We start from the raw sequence: 19529 nt of genomic DNA on the forward strand, positions 1-19529 counted from the left end.
CACAGGGCCGAGGCATCGTCTAACTTTCCGATTGGCTGTTGTGGCCTCCACGCAGAGGCCAGTGACTCCTTCCTGCGCATGCGCATCACCTGCTTCCGGCCGGGAAGTTTAGTGTACCAGCCTTTCCGGCTCGGGGGGAATTCCTACCCCACTTTCCTCGGCCTAGGTTCCTCCGTGTGCAATGGCTCCGGACTCAGGCTCCCTTCCCGAAGGACCTATCTTAAAGCTCCTACCCTTAGACACTAAGGACCGGGGCACCCAGCGCTGTCGCCTGGGCCCGGCAGCCTTCCGTGCCTTGGGCGCGCACTTGGGCTCGGCGGTGAAGATCTCGCTGCCTGACGGCGGCTCCTGCCTTTGCACCGCCTGGCCGCGGCGGGACGGAGCGGATGGGTTTGTGCAACTGGATACGCAGTGCGCGAGTCCCGGGTCGGCAGTCGGGGCGCCGGGGTCCCGGGGAAGCCTCAGCTTGAGCCGCCTCCGCCTGGTGCCCTGCCCACCCCTTCGGCGCCTCACTGTGTGGCCGGAGTTGCGGGAGCGGGCGGGCGCCCCCGCTGCCCCGAGTCCAGCCGCGGTGCTGGAGGCCGCGCAGGAGATGCTGAGGAACCGGCCCGTCTCCCGGGGCCACGTGGTGGCCGCTCCGTCGGGCGTCCCCGGCCCGGTAGCTGCCCTGCACATCGTCAGCGGGGTGCCCAGCCCGGATCCGGCTGGGCTGGTCACCCCTCACACCCGCATCGGTCTCGGCGCGGTGCCTCCGTCGGAAGCGCAGCCGCAGCCCGAGGTGCCCCTGGGGGGCCTTTCGGAGGCGGCCGACTCGCTGCGAGAGCTCCTCCGCCTGCCGCTCCGCTACCCCCGCACCTTGGCCGCGCTGGGGCTAGCAGTGCCCCGCGGGGTGCTCCTGGCGGGTCCCCCGGGAGTGGGCAAGACCCAGCTAGTGCGGGCCGTGGTCCGGGAGGCGGGCGCGGAGCTGCTGGCAGTGAGCGCTCCCGCGCTGCAGGGCGCCCGGCCCGGGGAGACCGAGGAGAACGTGCGGCGGGTCTTCCAGCGTGCCCAGGAGCTGGCCAGCCGCAGGCCCACCCTCCTCTTCCTGGACGAGGTGGACGCCCTGTGCCCCCGGCGGGGCGGCGCCCACCAAGCCCCCGAGGGCCGCGTGGTGGCCCAGGTGTTGACGCTGCTGGACGGCATCAGTGGAGACCGCGAGGTGGTTGTGGTGGGATCCACCAACCGGCCGGACGCGCTGGACCCCGCGCTGCGCAGACCCGGGAGATTTGACCGAGAGGTAAATAGGCCAGGCCAGTTACCCCAGGCCCCCGGAATCTCGTCCTCTTCTGGCCCTGGTTGGCTTCCCCGAGGCGTTTACCACTTAGGTTTGGAGGTTGGTGAGGCTTGAGTGGGGCTCTTTGTAATGCAAAGACCCTGTTCGTTCTCTGTCGGTGTAGGATCTGCAAGCCAGGCCGTGTTTTTCTTCAGAGTCAAATTGTTCTGACAGGATACTTTTACCCAATCTAGATAGACCTTACCCAAGGTGTCCATTAGGGGTTAGTTATAGTGCAGGTCCTGAAGGAGAATACGGTAATCAGTAACGTTAATTTTTAGGGGATGTAGGTTGGCCACAAGCGCAGTAAACTCTAATGAGCGTGGAATGAAAATTTAAAGTAGGACATCCTCTAAATATAAATGTGTTAAAATATAAAAGGGTAAATCTCTGGCGGGTTTGCTGGGTGGTCAGAGCATCGGATTGGGGACCAATGAGTCGTGAGTTCAATTCAGGTGCCAGGGTTTCAGTTTTTCGCTGGCTCTGGTCAGGCTCTGGTCAAGCTCTCTGGCCAGGGACGTGCGGGAAACAGCCAGTTGGTGTGTCTCTCACATGGATGTTTCTCTCTCCCTCCCTCCCACTCTATCTGACGATAAGTGGAAAAATATCCTTGGGCGAGGATTAATAAATAAATAAGTAAATAATAGGGTGAAGGCAGGGAAGAACTAAATCAGAACTGATATAAACTGATCTTTGCTTGTGGGGATGCCAGCGTCCTATCTCACAGTTGCTCCCTCAGTTGCCAGGAAGGTTGAGTATTCAAAGCTGTCCTGTTTTATGAGCTTCAGTCTATTGATTTCTATTAAATAGTTTGAATAATGTTTAGTTTAAGTGATGTTTGAACTTTGTGGTATGATTCTAAAGAGACAGATGATAATTGCATACTTTTAGCTTAATCTGTTCTGAACTTGAGTGTATTTCTTTCTTGCACCATCTAGTACCTCTCCCAAATCTGCGCTATAAGGACTAGTGCCTAGACTATCTGGTTTACTTTTGTATCCCTGGCTCCTAGAATTTAGTGAAGTCTCAAAAATAACAAATAAAAACGTATTAAATGACATATGTAATATTTATTATGCAACTTTTTAGGCCGTGTTACTGTTCTGGAAAATTAGGATTTTCATATGTTCAGAATCTAAGGTATGCTTAAGAGTACATAGTAATAATTACTGATTTGCTCACTAAATCATTGTACATGTTTGTGAGGATAAAAAATATTTTAGACCCACAGGGTGACTCAGTTAGTTGAGCATCGTCCCATACACCACAAAGGTTGTAGGTTTGATTACCAGTCAGGGCACGAACCTAGGTTTCTGGGTCCATCACCACCGGTGGAATAGCACACGCAAGAGGTATCTGATGATCTGTTTCTCCGGCACATCGATGTTTCTCTCTCTCTCTCTCTACCCCCCTTCCTCTCTCTCTAAAATCAATAAAAATATCTTCGAGTGAAGATTTAAAAAATAATATTTTAAACTGTAAACTTTATTATTTTTTGCTTTGCATATAGATTGTCATTGGGACTCCCACACTTAAACAAAGAAAGGCGATTCTACAGGTGATTACCTCAAAGATGCCCATCTCTGGTCAAGTCGATTTGAGCCTCCTTGCAGAAATGACAGTTGGCTACGTTGGTGCAGACCTGACCGCACTCTGTAGGGAGGCTGCCCTGCATGCTTTACTTCACAGTGAAAAGGTATGTTAAATTTTTTTATTAAGTTAACAAATTAATTTGAGGGATTAAAAAAAGTGGTAAGTACATTTTCTTGGAACTTTTGATACATTCCATATATGGATAAGTCATCCTTTCTTACATATATTTTTACATCTGAAACATTTGAGAATATACTACAGCCATGATGCCCCTTTAGCCTTGAAAACTTAAGTGTATATTTCCTAAAAACAAGGACTTTAACTGAAGTACAATTATCAAGATGAGGAAATTAACACTGACAGGATACTTTTACCTAATCTATATAGACCTTACCCCGATCTCACTATTTGTCCCACTAATTTTCTTTAGAGTAAACATTTAAAAAGGAAAAATGAAAATATTATTTTTAATCCAGGATTACACACTGCATTTAGTTGTCATGGTTTCTTATTCTTTTAAAATCTAGAACCATTCTTCAGTCTTTCTTTTATGACTTTAACTTTTTAAGAGTACAGGTTAGTTATTCTGTGAAATATTCCTTAGTTTACTTTGACTAATGTTTCCTCATAATTTGATTTAGGTTTTGTGTTTTGGGCAGGAATATCACAGAAATGTACTGTGTTCTCATTGTATCCATTAGGTAGCAAATGGTATCTCTTTGTCCTATTAACTTTGATTTCTTGGATAAGATGGTATCTCAGATTTTTCCATTGTCATGATACTATTTCTCTTTGTTATTAATACATATCTTATAGGGAAAATAACTTTATCTAACTCAGGAAAAGATTGGGCACCTGTAATTTTATTTAAATTTGACTTTGACATTAAATCTTTAATTCATGACTACCTTTCTTAAAAATATTTAAAATATTAGCTTAAATATAATAGTTTTCAACAATATGGGTTGGAATATCTGTTCACTTTGTATGTAATAAGTAATCCCGAATTCTTAAACCCCTTTAGAAAAAAATTAATTTCAGCATGAGGAGTTTGGGACAATGTTTTTAATCTCTGTTGTAATATTAACATTGTCCTTTGCTCTTATAATTTTTAAAACCCAATTTTGAGTTTGTTTAAACTATAAAAGGATGACTTATCCTAAATTTTGATACCTTCTTTACCTAGATAATTTGTATTCTTCCTTATTTCCTTTTCATTTAATTTTACTCTAATACTGACAGTGGGGAAGGAGTTATATAAACTTAAGTCCTCATCTTCTGGGTTTAAAACCAAAACTGCTTGAAGATTTAATGAAAAATCCCATGTATAAAGGTGTGAGAATATGTACCTTTTGAGGGGATGAAGAGAGTACCAAGGGATGGGAAACGAGATTTACAATTAGGATTCCCTCTGCTTTGAAGTTCCAGGTTTGACCTTAAGCACCTTGGCTTAGGTGTACCAGCCAGCTGCTGTCATCCTAGGGTGGAGCCCAGTGCTACTTGAGGAGGGGCCTGCCCAGGCATAGTTACCACAGGTGATGGCTGAGTTCATAAACAACCAGGGGAAGTGGAAGAGGAAAGGCAAAAAGGAAGAAGGGACAGAGGCATCTGGAGAGGTACTGGCTCCATCTTTTTCTTCTTTCCTCCTCCAGGCAGCTGAGGGGCTGCTACGCCTCTGTCTGTGCCAGCGCAGACAAGGGACACGTTAAAGTTTGTTCAGCTTTTTGTGAAGTTCCTATTGAAGGATGAGAAATTTAGTTTAACACATATACATATACACACAGAGGGAAAAGAATTTTATCTGCCTGAGAGGATTATGAGAATCAAGGGAAATAATGCACACACAAGTGATCTTGAAATATAGGTGGGATGTTCAAATGTTAGTAGGTGTAACCTAAAAATTAATTGGTATTCAGGTACCTAGCATCTAATACTGCCAGCCATTAAACAAACAAACAAACAACATTAATCATTTAATAGTGTTCTTTATAAGAAATTAAACAAGATAAAAAATGATAAAGAAAGTAAAAATTGTATGAAATCTCTCCCCAGAGATCGTAATTATTAACATTTTTTAGGCACGCTGTTCAGAATTGTTCTATACATATATATTCAGTTATATATTTTTATGTAAATGGGATACAATTGTTTGTTATTGAAAATGGGAGTTTTTGGACAAGTAAATGTGCAGAATTTGATATAAGAGGCCAATCCAATAGAGATATTACAAATAGTTATATGAGATTTTGGTGGGTTTTTTTTTGTTTTTTTTTGGTACGTGCCCCTAGCGGGAACCAAACCCAGGACTCTCTGGTCCACAGGATGACGCTCCCAACCACTGAGTCAGACCGGCCAGGGCAGAATATGAGTTTTTTACTCTAACAAAAAATCTGCTTCACTAGAGTGATTAAGGAAATTGTTAGAAGTCTTCTCCAAAATATAATTTTAGCATAAAGATGGCCTTTCTTAGCATAACATAAAACCTAATAGCCAAACAGTAAATGATTTACTAATGTGACCATTGTGGAATGGCAAAGCAATACTATAAGCAAAGGTAAGACATGAGACAGATTGGGAGAACAGCTTTTAGCCCATGACAAAAAGACCAATTACCTGGGTATATAAAGAACTCTCATATTTCAATAAGAAAAGACAAACAATCCAAGAGAAAAATGGGTAATAAGGTGTGAACAGGGTTACAAACAGCCAATAAACATGAAAAATTCTCTTTAAAAGATTAGTCTCTTTCAGTTCTTAACTTTCTATTTTGAAATAAGTAAAACTTTAAGGACAGTTGTAAGACAGGGAACTCCTGCTAAATCCTTTATCCAGATCCACCAGTTTTTAGCATTTTGCCCAATTAGCTTTATCATTCTCTCTCTCTCTCTCTTTCTCTCCTCTCTGTATGTATGTATATGTGTACACATTTTTTCAGAATCATTTGAGGAGGATGGGTTGCATACATAGTAACCCCATTACCCCTTACTATTTTAATGTTTATTTCCTAACAACAAGGATATTCTCATACATGACCACAGTATAGTTAATCATTATATTCAGGAAATTTAATATTGATACAAAATGTTATCAAATCCACAGTCCATATGCTGATTTTGGTAATAGTTACAATATTTTTAGCATTTTTTTCCCCTTCAGTTATAGAATCTAGTTTAGAATAATATATTACACTTAGCTTTTACTTTTAATCTTGAACACACCCATAACCTTTTTTTTGGTGAGATATTTGACATTGAAATTTTTTAAGGATTTCATAGACTGCCTCTCAGTTTGGGTTTGCCTTATGTTTCTTTCATAGATTCAGGTCATGCATGCCTGTTGAGAATACTACCTAAGTGATAGTGTGTCTTTCCTAGGGTATCACATGTGGAGGCACAAGGTGTCCGCTGTCCCTCATTGATGATGTCCCTAAGTGGTGACTGATGTGATTATCCAGTCAAGGTTCTGTCCAGTTTCTCACTATGTAGTTGCTGTCTCTCCCTTTGTAACTAATAGATCTGTGAGGAGACCCTTTGAGATCATGCAGATATCCGGCTCCTCATCAGACTTTCCCTCCCTTGGATCAGACTCCAATAATGATTCTTGCTCAAAGAGGCCTTTACTCTGATGGTTTCAAAAAAGGTGATTTTCTAATTCCTTCACTCCCTTTATCTCACTCTTGATTAAAGACATTAAATTACCACAGTAGTGAGCCCCATTTGCTGTGTCACATTGGGAGAAATTTAAAAGTTTGGTAATGCCCAGTGTTGGAGAGGTGTGGGGAGAGCAGTAGCTTTGTAGTCATTGGTGCAGCTTAGAGGACAGTTTGGTAGTAACTGTCACAACTGTAAATGTAATTCTCTTAAATCCTGTAATTCTGCTTCAAGGAAATGATATAAAATACTTGACATGTACACAAGGACTTCCAGTTGTTTCAGCTGTGTTTTTAATAACAAACAACTAGAAACGAATGTTCAACAGAAGGATGTAGTTAAATTGTTACACACATACAGTAGTGTGTCAGGCAATGGCCAAAAAGGGAGGTAGAGCTATATTAGTTGACATGAAAAGATTTCTAAGATAAGTGGGAAAAAGTACAAATTAATATGCATGGTATGGTCCATTTATGTTATCTGTTTGAAAGGATATACACATGCTTATTATAGAGCATATGGGGAGAAACTGCCCACAGCTTTAGAGATGAATGTTGGACAGGTTTAATTATTTTGTATGTATAAATACGTATAAATATTTTAATAATGATAAGAAAATAGATTTATAAATTCAGAAGAGGATAAAAAAAGTAATTATGCAAAAATGTCTCACCTCATTTTTGGTTTAATTTTGCTTTTTTGGTAAATTTCTTCAGAACCAGGACAATCCAATGATTTATGAAACAGACTTCCTTGAAGCTTTTAAAAAGATTCAACCTTCATCATTTCGAAGTGTCATTGGACTGATGGATATCAAGCCTGTTGGCTGGGAGCAGATTGGTGGCCTTGAAGATGTAAAACTGAAGTTAAAACAGGTAAGATAGAGAATCTGCTTAAGCCAGCAGACTATTAACAGTTTAAGTGTCATGTATGTATGATGAAAACAAGCTACGCTGAAATGCCTCTTGCTGCCTTCACTAATTCTACCCTAACATTTAAATCCAGTGATCACTCTTCAGTCCTTATTCAACTGGACTTCTGTAGGCAGCAAATACTATTTTTCATGCTTTCCTACCTCATCCTCTGTTTGTTTGTGGTTTTTTGCTTTAAAGAGTTTATAATCTAGAACAGGGGTTGGCAGACTTTTTCTGTAAAGGGCCAGGTAGTAAATATTTTAGGCTTTGTGGGCCATACTGCCTCTGTTGCCACCACTCAGGAGCCGAAGCACAAGAGCAGCCACAGGCAGTGCACAGTGAGTACCTGTGTTCTGTTGAAACTTTTTTTATAGACACTGAAATCATGTAATTTTCACATCATAAAAGTCTTGATTTTATTCCGATGATTAAAACAGGTAAAAATTATTTAGTTCATGGGCTATACAAATACTTCGGTTGTGGGCCTTACTTTGCCCCAGGACTGGTAAAAGCACAGCATTATAATAAACAGTCAGTGTGGCCTGGATCTCACAGTGGATGCTGAGGGACACAACTCTCTAGATCCTCTTGCTTGAATTTTGCAGTTTCAGAAATTGATTTTGCCAGCTTACCTTCCAGACATTCTGCCAGAAGGAACTAGGTTTCTCTAACCACACACACAAAAAGACTGATTTGTAAGTATCAATTATCATTTATTCATCTTAACTAGGAACTATATCTGCAGTGAACTCTGGCACATTTATAATATGCCCTGATTTTTTACACACATTGTCACATTTAATCTTCACAAAATGTGAGATTAGCCACATCTTCCTGTTGAAAACTCTTTAGCTTTGAGATGTTAAGCTTTCCTGCCTTCCTGAACATTCCTCTTTGTACCTTGATTGTTAGTGCTCCAAGGTCCCGGGAGTCCTCTCTTTGCATTCTTTTTTTTTTTATCCTCACCCAAGGACATTTTTTTCCATTTTTTGTTCAGGTAGAGTGGGAGGGAGAGAGAGGAACAGAGAGAGAGAGAGAAACATCGATGTGAAAGGAACACATCGAGTGGCTGCCACCCGCACAACCGACCAGGGCCGGGGACAAACTGCAACCGAGGTATGCGCCCTTAGCGGGAACCGAACCCGGGTCTCTCAGGACCGCAGGCCAATGCTCTAACCGCTGAGCCAAACCGGCCAGGGCTCTCTTTGCATTCTGTGAGTGTGTCCAAGGCTTCAGTTGTCCCCCGACAGCTGTTAACTCATCAACCTTTATATCCCGCACAGATAGTTCTTTCGACTGTCAAAACTTAGCTGCCTGCCTCTACGGAATAACTTCCAGGGATCTCAAACTCAGCTTGTTCAAAGTTCATCTGCTTAACGCCACCTCCACACCTGGATTCCCTACCTCAGTGAAGACAGCAGCCCCCCCATCCCCAAGTCAGAAACTTGTCTCCTGAATGCATAGGGTCACATCGTGTATGCACTTTCCTCTGGGTTTAGAACTCAGTTCCTTGCATTTTATGTTTCAAATCCATCCCTTCCCCACCCATCTCCACTGCCTGTGACACATCCGTCCAGCCTCATTATTTTTGTAGTCTGAATCATTGCAGGAGAATTTGAACTGGTCTCCCTGCCTCTAGTTTCATTTCCTTCCAGTCCATTGTCCATACTACTTCCTCAATGTTGCCTGAAACTTCATGGTCCATTGTGATCTGACTCCTCCTTCCATTTCAGCTCTATTGCTCCTGGCTTCCCCCATCCTCCCCTTTGTGTCTGCTTACTGTTGGCGGGCTGAGTTAGTTGGTTTCGTGTCTCTGTATGTATTATTTATTCTGCATGGAATGCCCTTCTCTGGCCCAGTTGTTAGTTTACAAGCCTGTCTCCCTAATTAAAATATGAGTTGCCCAGGTCTGAAGGTCTTGTTATCACTTTTTTGTAGACAGGCAATACAGCGGAATCTTGGTTCTCAAACTTAATTCATTCCAGAACGCTCTTCAAAAATGGAACCGTTTTTTAACATTAGAAATACAGTGATACCTCGGTTCTCGAACATAATTCGTTCCAGGAGGACGGTCGAGAACCGAATTGTTCGAGAACCGAAGCAATGAAACCCAATAGGAAAGCGTGACTCCACAAAGCGTGACACTCTCTCTGCACTCACACTGATGATGCAAGCAAGGCGCGCTGGGCCGAATGAACGCCATTCGGCTCAACTCGGCTCATCTCGGAAGTTCGAGTTCCAAATATTTGTTCGGATTCCGAGACAAAAGTTTCTCGAATCTCCTGGTTGAATACCGATTTGGTCGAAAACCGAGGCGTTCGAGAACCGAGGTATCACTGTAATGTAAATTGAATTAATCCATTCCAGACCCCCAAATGATTTCCTGTTTTAACCTTTCTTATATACAGTACATGCCTAATGTGCTGCTTAGTTTATAAACACTTTAAAAACAAAAAGAACATGAAATGTAAATGAAAATTTAATAAAAATAAAATGAAATGTACAGTAAAAAAATGAAAATTTAATAATCAGCAACAAAAGCAAAAAAAAGAGAAATCACAAAAATATTCATAGCACCATATCCTGAGATATTAACAGTGGTTAATTGACTCGTTCTCTCCTTTGTTTATTGCCTGAGAGACATGGGACTGATCATACAGGTATCAGCATGAAAAGGATGTCAGGTTGAGAGTGAATTGTTTGAGATGGGAGAGTTTGACTGTGTATCAGTAGTTAAATGCTTGTGCTCTTGATCTGCACTGCCTGGGATCATTCTCAGTTTTGCTGCTCACCTGCAATAAGCCCTGGGCCAGTTACTTAACTTTTCTACACCTGAGTTTCAGCATCTGTAAAATTATCTACCTAAGGGGTAGTGAAGATTCATTTACTATCCAGTTAACACGTATTGAGTGCCTACTTTGTGAAGGTGTCCTTCTAGTTGCTGGGGATTTTAGAGGTGAAATTGGCTTACATTCTAGCATAAGTAGAATGACAGACCCAACATGGAAAAATAATAATTTCAGATAATGTATGAATAAATGGGCCAAAAGTAAAAGAGGGCAGTAGTGTAGAGTGACTAGGAGGAGAAGGGTCTGCTATAACTAGAGTGGACATGACCTTTGAGCTCAGACCTGAGTGATGAGGGATAGCCACACAAAGATCTTGAGGGAGTGTTCAGGCAGAGAATAGCAGGTGAAGGCCCTGGGATGGGAATGAACTGGGGTGTTTGGGCAATAGTCAGGCTATGTAAGGCCTTGTAAGCAGTGGTAAGGAAGGAGTTTGAATTTGGAATTTATCCATTAAAGGATTTTAAGAAGGAAGTGATTTGTCCTGACTTAGGTTATAATGTTAACAGCTGCTGTGTGAGAATGGACCGCGTTCTAGCTCATAACGGGCACCTGAGAATTGTGGAACGAACAAATGAATTTACTGAATTATTTGATGTTTTACTGTTATACTAGAATGACTGTCTCTTTTTGTGTACTTACAGAGCATTGAATGGCCTCTGAAATTCCCTCGCGAATTTGTCAGGATGGGCTTGACCCAACCAAAGGGAGTTCTCCTATATGGCCCTCCTGGATGTGCTAAAACCACCCTGGTGAGGGCTCTGGCCACAAGCTGTCATTGCTCCTTTGTTTCAGTGAGTGGGGCTGATCTCTTTTCACCTTTTGTTGGAGATTCAGAAAAACTCTTGTCTCAGGTTTGTTTGTGTATTTTCCTCTATGTAGTTAAGTTTACTTTTGAATTCTCATGCCTTAAGGATAAGCCTTATTTTAAAAATTGTAACTTCCTATACATACTTGTTTATAGAAAATTTAGAAAGTACAGAAAAAATGTAAATAAGAAATCCTTCATAATCCCTCTACCTACATTAACGTTAGTGAATTTCTTTTGCCTTTGTTTCCTTAGGCAGGAGATATATACTTTACTGTGATTTTTAAAAAACTTAACATTATCACTTTTTAAATTTCATAATATCAAAAATATTTTGCAAATGTTTAACCCCTACATAATACTCCATTGTTCCCAGTTCTATTTGTTTCCCAATTCTTAGACATTTAGGACCTTTCTCTTCTTTTTACATTGTAAAAATAGTTATGTAGAAAACATACATTCACATGAATAAGGCATAATAGGTAGCTTTTTAATATTTTTATTTTCCTAACAAAAGGTGTTTCAGCAAGCAAGAGCAAACACTCCAGCAATTGTGTTTTTGGATGAAATTGATTCAATCGTGGGCTCTCGATCAGTCAGCAAAGCAGGATGTAATGTTCAAGAGCGTGTTCTTTCTGTTCTCCTGAACGAATTAGATGGTGTTGGACTGAAAACTATCGAGAGAAGAGGAAGTAAATCAGATCAACAGGGTAAATACAAGGAGCTGAAAAAAAATGAAGAGGTATTTATTAGCCAGATTCCACCAAAAATCCAGGCCAACATTAAAGAGAATGCGTCCACACCAGCTTTCCCTGAGCTGGGTCATCCCATTGAAAGAACCATATAATTTCAGCTGGACTCTGTTAGGATATTTACAAAGCTGGTAAAATTGTGATTTAGTTGGAAAAGGTGTGGTAAATTTGATAATTTAGCTATATAAAAATGTGAATTTTATTCTAAGATTTAGAAATATAACTTTACATATTGCTAATGGAGAAAGGGATTTCTCTTTATATACTGAAAAACCAGTGTCCATCCCTTGCCAAACTTATTTTTTTGGGAAATGAAACAGATTACTATTTTCAATAATCTTAGTAATTGAAAACTTCCAGCTTCCCTGAGGAAGGGGTTCCTTGGTTATAATGAAGTTAAAATGACCTTTGGAAGTCCTCTTCCTCCCTTCTGAGTATTCTCCAGATAAAGTTTGGTATCCTTAAATAGTCCAATAACCGCTGAGAGATAATTTTTCTTTTCTTGTTATTACTTATTTTGCATTTTAAAAACTGTCCCATAGAAGGAGAGTCTTACAGCTCCTTAGGAACATGTGCCACTAGAATTTGAAAGGACCCATGAAGTTTTCTAATCAACTGTCCTCATAATGCAGGAATTATTCTATAGCATCTTACTGGTGTTTATCCAGCCTCAGTTAAAATACTTGCAGATACAGGGAACTCACTACTTTGAGAGGTCACGTTACTAGAGAGCTACTCTGATTATTCAGTTCAACACACAATTTTGCATGCTCAGTGTAAGGCTCTGCCCTGGCTGCTTTTAGATATTTCTTATCTGCATCCAGGGTTTATATACCTGCAACTTAGATTGTCCTATTTCTGCCTCTGGAAGGAAGAATAAAAAGTAAAGTACATCTTTCTCTTTAAGGACAAGAGTGAAGACTTTTCATTGCCATACATCTCCATGTGTTTGTCATATGCTTCCGTCTTTTCAAGTCATCCATTTAAGGGTAAACATTCTCTGAGGCTCAGGTACCCTCAGATACCACTTAGATGTTTTCTGCTTGAATAAGACTTTCCATGGAGAGATGTTCCCTCATGAGTGACCGACTGCTCCCTTCATTGTGTGCACAAGTAGCTCTTTGATTAATTATTTGTTTCTGGAGTATCTTGATATTGAGCAGGTAGTCTCGATAGGAGGTATAAGAAGCACCCCATTCCCAAGAAAAAGGTATCCCTGTTTAAAAACAAATGGAACTTCTGATTTGTAATTTGAAAAAAATAAATTTAATAATTAATAATTTATTGACATTATTTTGTGTTGTGTGTTTTTCCTCAGTTAGAGTGTCAAGAAGTTTTTAATCAAAATGTCATGATTGTTGCGGCAACAAATAGACCAGATGTGTTAGATGATGCCTTGCTACGGCCTGGAAGATTAGATAAGATCATTTATATTCCACCTCCAGATGAAAAGGTAATCACTGTACACATTTACTCTGTGTGAAAGTTCTTAACAACATACCAGTGTCTGAACTCTGGGGAACCTGGCAGAATTGACTTCCAAACGGGATGTGGGTTAACATGGTATGTGTTGTACACTGGGTTCTGCATTCTTCCTTGCCTGGTGGCCCTTGATAAATCATCATTTTGATCTGCTTTTTCTGGGTACTTGGTCCCTATTTTCAGAGCAGCATAAGCCTAAAAAAAGTAAGGTACTTATTTCAGTGAGTGAGTCTACTCGCCACTGTTTTGCAACTAGAATGGAGGAATCCTAGTGTTAAAGGGTTTGGGGTCTTGTGTGGGTCATATGTATCCATAGCCAAAGAACCAGTGGATTCTTTGCCCTTACCATCCAGGGCCACTGGCAGGGAGTTCTGAAAGACACAGAGAATGAATTTTTTTCCTTCCTTGGACTTTTATCAAGTTTTGAAGGGATGAGAAAAAAATTTTAAATGTCTGTTATATTTTTAAATTGTGTTTGATAGTTCATGTATTTACTTTTAAACATGTCCGATGGCACTGTTTGTAACTGAGAGAGAAATTCATCATATCTCTTAAAGAGATATATCTATGATTGGCTATTTTAAGAATCAACTATAAAAATATTAAAATTTTATCATGATGTCATTATTTTTACCATTGTCATATGAGCCACTGATGAGATAGTTAATTTTCTCACCTTTTCATATATATATATATATATATGTATTTATATACAAAACTATAACTTGAAAATTTTTTTTAATATAGCATCTGTCAAACATAAATGTTATAAGGTTAAAAATATTATTGTATTTTGTTCCAGGGCAGGCTTTCTATTTTGAAAGTCTGTACAAAAAACATGCCAGTGGGGCCTAATGTTTCTTTAGAAAACCTGGCAGCAGAAACCTGTTTTTTCTCTGGAGCTGATCTTGGAAACCTCTGCAAAGAAGTAAGTTAATTAGTGAAGTAATCTGTGGTTCAAAACATTTCTTCCTTTATTCAGATCTTCATTTACTCGGCAGTATTTACTGAAAGACCTCCATGTGGCAGGCACCAGGCAGGGCGAGACAGCCAGATGCAGCCCCTTCCCTCGTAGAGCCGATAGGCTGGGGGCAGTGTGCAGAGGCAAATCATAACACTGAATGGCAGCTGACACGATGTAGTGAGTTGCGGAAGTTTAGGGTGCTGTGGAAGCAGCTAGGAAGAACACCATCCCAGACTTGGGCATCATCGAAGGCTTTCTGGGACTGGGTGTGTGTCTGAACTTGGGAGGATGGAGAAGGAGTTAGCAGACTAAGGAGGGAAGGGGGTTGTTTGAGTTAGAGGGAATGAAATATGCAGGTGATTGGAGATGAGAAATGACATGACATTGTTGAAGTGGACAGTGGCCAGATCACTCAGGTCCTTGTAAGCCACTTTAAGGCCTTTTGATTTTATCTTGAAGGCAACAGAAGCCATTGTCCAGTTTTCCTTTTCCATAAACTTTGTTTTTTTTAGTTTAAGTAAATTTATTATTATTTTATTTTTCAATTACAGTTTACATTCAGTATTATTTTGTATTAGTTTCATGTGTGCAGCATAGTGGTTAGACAGTCATACTTTACAAAGTATATTTTCAGGGCACACCTGGCACCATACAAAGTTATTACAATATTATTGACTATATTCCTTGTGCTGTACTTTGAATCTTTGTGACTTATTTGTAACTACCAATTTGTACTTCACTCTTTTTACCCAGTCCCCCAGCCCCCCTCTTCTTGGGCAACCATTAGTCTGTCCTCTGTATCTGTGAGTCTGTTTCAGTTTTGTTTGTTCATTAATTTTCTTTAGATTTCACATATAAGTGAAATCATATGGTATTTGTCTTTCTCTGACTGACTTATTTCACTTAGTATAATACCCTCCCTCTAGGTCTACCCACACTGTCACAAATGGTAAAATTTCATTCTTTTTTATGGTTGAGTGATATTCCATTCTGTATATGCACCACAGCTTTTTTTTCTTTTTTTTTAACCACAGCTTTTTTATCTACTCTTTGTTGATGGGCACTTGGGTTGCTTCCATATTTTGGCTATTGTAAATAATGCTACAAGGGACATAGGGGTACATATATTCTTTCTATAAACTTCTATAAAATATAACATTCAGAAAGATGCACAGATCATAAGAATACAGTTCATTGAATTAACATAAAGTGAACACCATTCAGGTTAAGAAAGAACATTATCAGAACCTCAGAAGCGTCCTTTGGGCCTTTCCATTCTCTATCCCTAAGGAAACCACTCCTGAACATTCAGGTTACTATTATTTTGCTATTATGAACTATGCTGCTATGCATAATCTTGTATATGGCTATTGGTATACATGTGTGTCTGTTTCACGTATGTATGTATGTACGAAGAGAATCACTGGGTCGTAAAGTATGTGTTTGCTCTGTTTCTTCATGGTCAGTGCTATGTCCTGTTTAGAAACTCCTAGTCTGAGGTCAGCAAGATAGTCTCCCATCTTTAAACATGTATATGGTTCTCTCTCTCTCTCTCTCCCTGGGGGGAAAAAGCCTTGGCTGGTTTGGCTCATGGTTAGAGCGTCAGCCTGTGGACTAAAGAGTTGTGGGTTTGATTCTGGTCAAGGGCACGGTACCTCCATTGCAGTTCAATCCCTGGCCCTAGTTGGGGTTGTGTAGGAAGCAGCCAGTTGATGTGTAGCTCTCATGTCAATGTTTCTCTCCTTCTCAGAAAAAAAGAATATATATGGGCTCATAATATATATATTATTCTGCAACTTGCTTTTTCATTTTTGCCCATTTAAGGCCAGAGTTTAATGTAGAAGAAAGGTTCTATAAATAAGACTTTTCATCAGTAATTTTTTTGCTTAATGTTTTTATTGTCATGAATATTGGAATTCTGTGAAGTGAGACTGAGATTTTTTGCATTCAGACTTTATTATAAAACAAAAACCAAGCAAACTGTGTCTTATTGTCTCTCACAGGCTGCCTTGCTGGCTCTGCAAGAAGATGGCCTAGAAGCAACCGCAGTGAAACAGGAGCACTTTCTAAAATCACTTAAGACTGTGAAACCATCCTTAAGTCACAAGGATTTGACTTTGTATAAAAACTTGTTTCAGAAACAAGGATTCTCTAACGTAGAGGATGTTTAAGAATCACATACCTGCTCAAGGGTCCGTTGAAATGTGCACTTGCACTGTCGTTTGCAGCTTCACTTTTAGAGTCTGTGTATATGTTATTTCCTGTAAATAAAGAAAACCAAACATGTGGCTGATAAGCCAAGATTCATCTTGTTTCTAAAAGGAATAATTTAGGAAGAAAGTATATGTATGTGTGTTGATTTAGTAGTTGGGGGAGGTGGTTTTTGCTTGGTTTCGATTGCTTGTTTTTTTACCTTTATTTTGAAATAATTTCATACTTACAGAAAAGTTGCAAGAATAATACAAAGAACTAATATATTCTTAACCCATAGTCACCATTTTTTAACATTTGCTACACGCTGAACACACATCTCGTTTCACTGTGCCCCGCTTTATTGCGCTTCACAGATGTTGCCTTTTCACAAATTGAAGGTAAGACCCTCCACCAGCATAAAGATTACAACTCGTTTTGTTTTATTGTGATGCTCACTTTATTGCAATGGTCTGGAATCGAACCTGAAGTATCTCCAAGGTACGCCTGTATTTAAGAATAGATATTATTACCTCATGCCCCTTCATCCCCTTAAATACTTCAATGTATATTTTTTACAAATACAGTAAGGTTTTTATATGACCACAGTGCATTTATCAAATTCAGGAAGTTGAACATTGATACAGTATATTAATCTATCATCCCATGACTTTCATCCATTGTGCCAATAGTCATTTTTTTCCATTACAGGATCCAGACTAGGATCCTGTTCCATTTAGTTGTCCTTTCTCTTTACTCTTTAGCCTCTTTTAATCTGAAACAGTTCCTCAGTCTTGCTTGACCTTGACATTTTTGAAGAGTACAGACTATTTTATAGAACGATTCTTGATCTGATACCACACGATGACAGATTCAGGTTGGGCATTGCCAGTGGAGCAAGTGCTGTTGTGTCCACAAAGGTCACAGCTTGAAGTGCGTGATATCGCCCTGGCCGGTTTGGCTCAGTGGTTAGAGTGTCGGCCCGCGGACCAGAGAGCCCTGGGTTTGGTTTCCCCTAAGAGCATGTACCTCGGTTGCAGTTTGTCCCCGGCCCTGATTGGGGTCGTATGGGTGGCAACCAGTCGATGTGTCTCTCTCACATCAGTGTTTCTCTCTCTCTCTCTCTCTCTTCCTCTCTCTCTCCTGCTCTAGCTGAAGATAAATGCAAAATGTCCTCAGGTGAGGATAAAAAAAAAAGTGCATGATGTCTGTATAGGTCATGTTAATTTTGATCACTTGTTTATGGACTTGTCCAGTTTCTCCACTGTATAGCTACTATTTTTCATTTTGTAATTATAAGTATTTTTAAGGAGATAGATTATATGTAAGTTTTATTTTCCATTATTACAAAAGTAATTAGAATGCTAGAAAATACAGATAAACCCAAAGAAAACCCTTGGGTATTTGACCTTCAAGCCCCTTATGCATGTATAGATAAGACATAGTACTATGTAACTTTTCTCACCTAACAGTAATCGGGTAAGCATCTCACTGAGTCTTCACTCACAAGTATAAGTGAAGGAGACAAACCTGGCACTAACAGACCAGCTGGGAGCGCAGGGCTCAGACAAATGCAGGAATGACATACAACCAAAAGAGTTAAGGGTATGATCAGAGCATAGTGCATGAAATATACGAAGTCATAAATGTTAAGTTGCTGGAAGTTTTCTATTTCTGACGAGCCAGGACTCATTAAGCAAAACCTTACTATTTGGGGAATAATTAACTTATTCATAGGTATAACATGTAATTCATCTAACATTATTCTAACAAACTGACCCCTTACTTTTGAGAAGTAGGGAAAATACCTAGAAAACTTCTTAGACTTCTGACAGTTTTCATTCATTCTCTATCAGTTCATTGATTTTCTAGGACAGGGCAGCTGTTCAGCCTTTGCCATCCGTTGGCCAGAGGCACCCTGGCTGGAACCCCTTCACTCAGACTTCGGCTGTAGGCCCCTTGTTTTTTCCTAGAATAAGTTTCTAGTGGTCAGGCTGGAAATCTAGTACCCACACTTCAGTTAGAGGCTGAATTTCAATTTGAAAATGTCTTTTAAAATTGTAAATAACTTCTCATCAGAACTTTGGAAGCCCCCTGAAGACAAAAGCCATAAGTTTTCTCTCATTGAAATACTTAATAAACGACAAACTCAGACCAAGGATCTCTTTGACTCCATTTTCTTTTCATTAACTTTTTAATTAAGTTTATTGGGGTAACATTGGTTAGTAACATACACTTCAGGTGTACAACTTCATCTGTACTGTGTGCTCACCACCGAAGCCTAGTCTGTCACCAGATATTTTATCCCCTTTACCCTCTTCATCCTCTCGCTACCTCACTCCCCTTTTGGGACCACCAGTCTGTTGGCTTGGACTGCGTTTTAATGTGTTTGAGGATCGCTCTGGGCAACTTCCAAAAGCTGTTCTTAATCGGCGATAAGATGAAAACTCCAGTTTCTAAGCCCCTGGGAAGTATGACTAGCTTCCCTGTACACGGAGTGCACACTCCTCTCTGAGCCACATTTACAGCTTCCAGCAGTAGGGCAGGACACCCCCAGACCAGCCAGAACTGAGCGAATCCAGTATTTGCTAAACCTGGTAACTAGGTAGTCACTGAAGGATGGGCAGAAAGAATTTCAACAAAAAGTATTTAATAAAACCGTATTTTTCTTATAAAGCCTGAGCTGGGCTGACTAAAATCTAAATGTAAATTCCTGGTGTGGGAACCAAGCAGTCATGGCTTCATGTCCCTGAAAGCCAGGGTTGGAGCAGCTAGAGAAGGTTCTAGAAGTTTCTGGCAATAGGGGTGGGGAGGGGAAGCTCCCCCGCGCGATTATGAGCTTGGGGCAGCCACAGGTGGTGAAGTGTCTTGAGTGGGTGCCTTTGGGGTTTGAAAGGTGGAAGCTGTGCCTGCTAGTCATCCTGGGAAAGACCAAATTTCATACTGACCTGCACCTCCTTCAAGTCCAGTAATCGGCATTCACTGAAGGGAAATGTGGCCTTCTGGGTGTGATTCACA

At 40.5% G+C, this 19529-nt stretch overlaps 1 protein-coding gene across 3 annotated transcripts; it reads left to right on the plus strand.

The window, feature by feature from the left end:
• The first annotated feature begins 89 nt into the window (after positions 1 to 89).
• On the plus strand, positions 90 to 16648 carry SPATA5L1 (spermatogenesis associated 5 like 1). 3 transcript variants are annotated; one of them, XR_004959977.1, is made up of 8 exons: positions 90 to 1276; positions 2823 to 3008; positions 7272 to 7430; positions 10960 to 11169; positions 11641 to 11865; positions 13198 to 13328; positions 14160 to 14285; positions 16325 to 16648. XR_004959977.1 is itself a non-coding variant. In XM_036264978.1 (8 exons), exons 1-8 carry the CDS (start codon positions 182 to 184, stop codon positions 16490 to 16492), a joined length of 2268 nt encoding a protein of 755 aa, XP_036120871.1. In that variant the 5' UTR covers positions 90 to 181; the 3' UTR covers positions 16493 to 16605. The 3 variants fall into 3 exon arrangements, 2 of the variants coding, with proteins under 2 accessions (XP_036120871.1, XP_036120862.1); XM_036264978.1 differs by having other exon boundaries at positions 11641 to 11833; positions 16325 to 16605; XM_036264969.1 differs by having other exon boundaries at positions 13194 to 13328; positions 16325 to 16598.
• The last annotated feature ends 2881 nt before the right edge of the window (positions 16649 to 19529 follow it).

Source organism: Molossus molossus, unplaced genomic scaffold, assembly GCF_014108415.1.
Source record: "Molossus molossus isolate mMolMol1 unplaced genomic scaffold, mMolMol1.p scaffold_m16_p_1, whole genome shotgun sequence".
Lineage (NCBI taxonomy): Eukaryota > Metazoa > Chordata > Mammalia > Chiroptera > Molossidae > Molossus > Molossus molossus.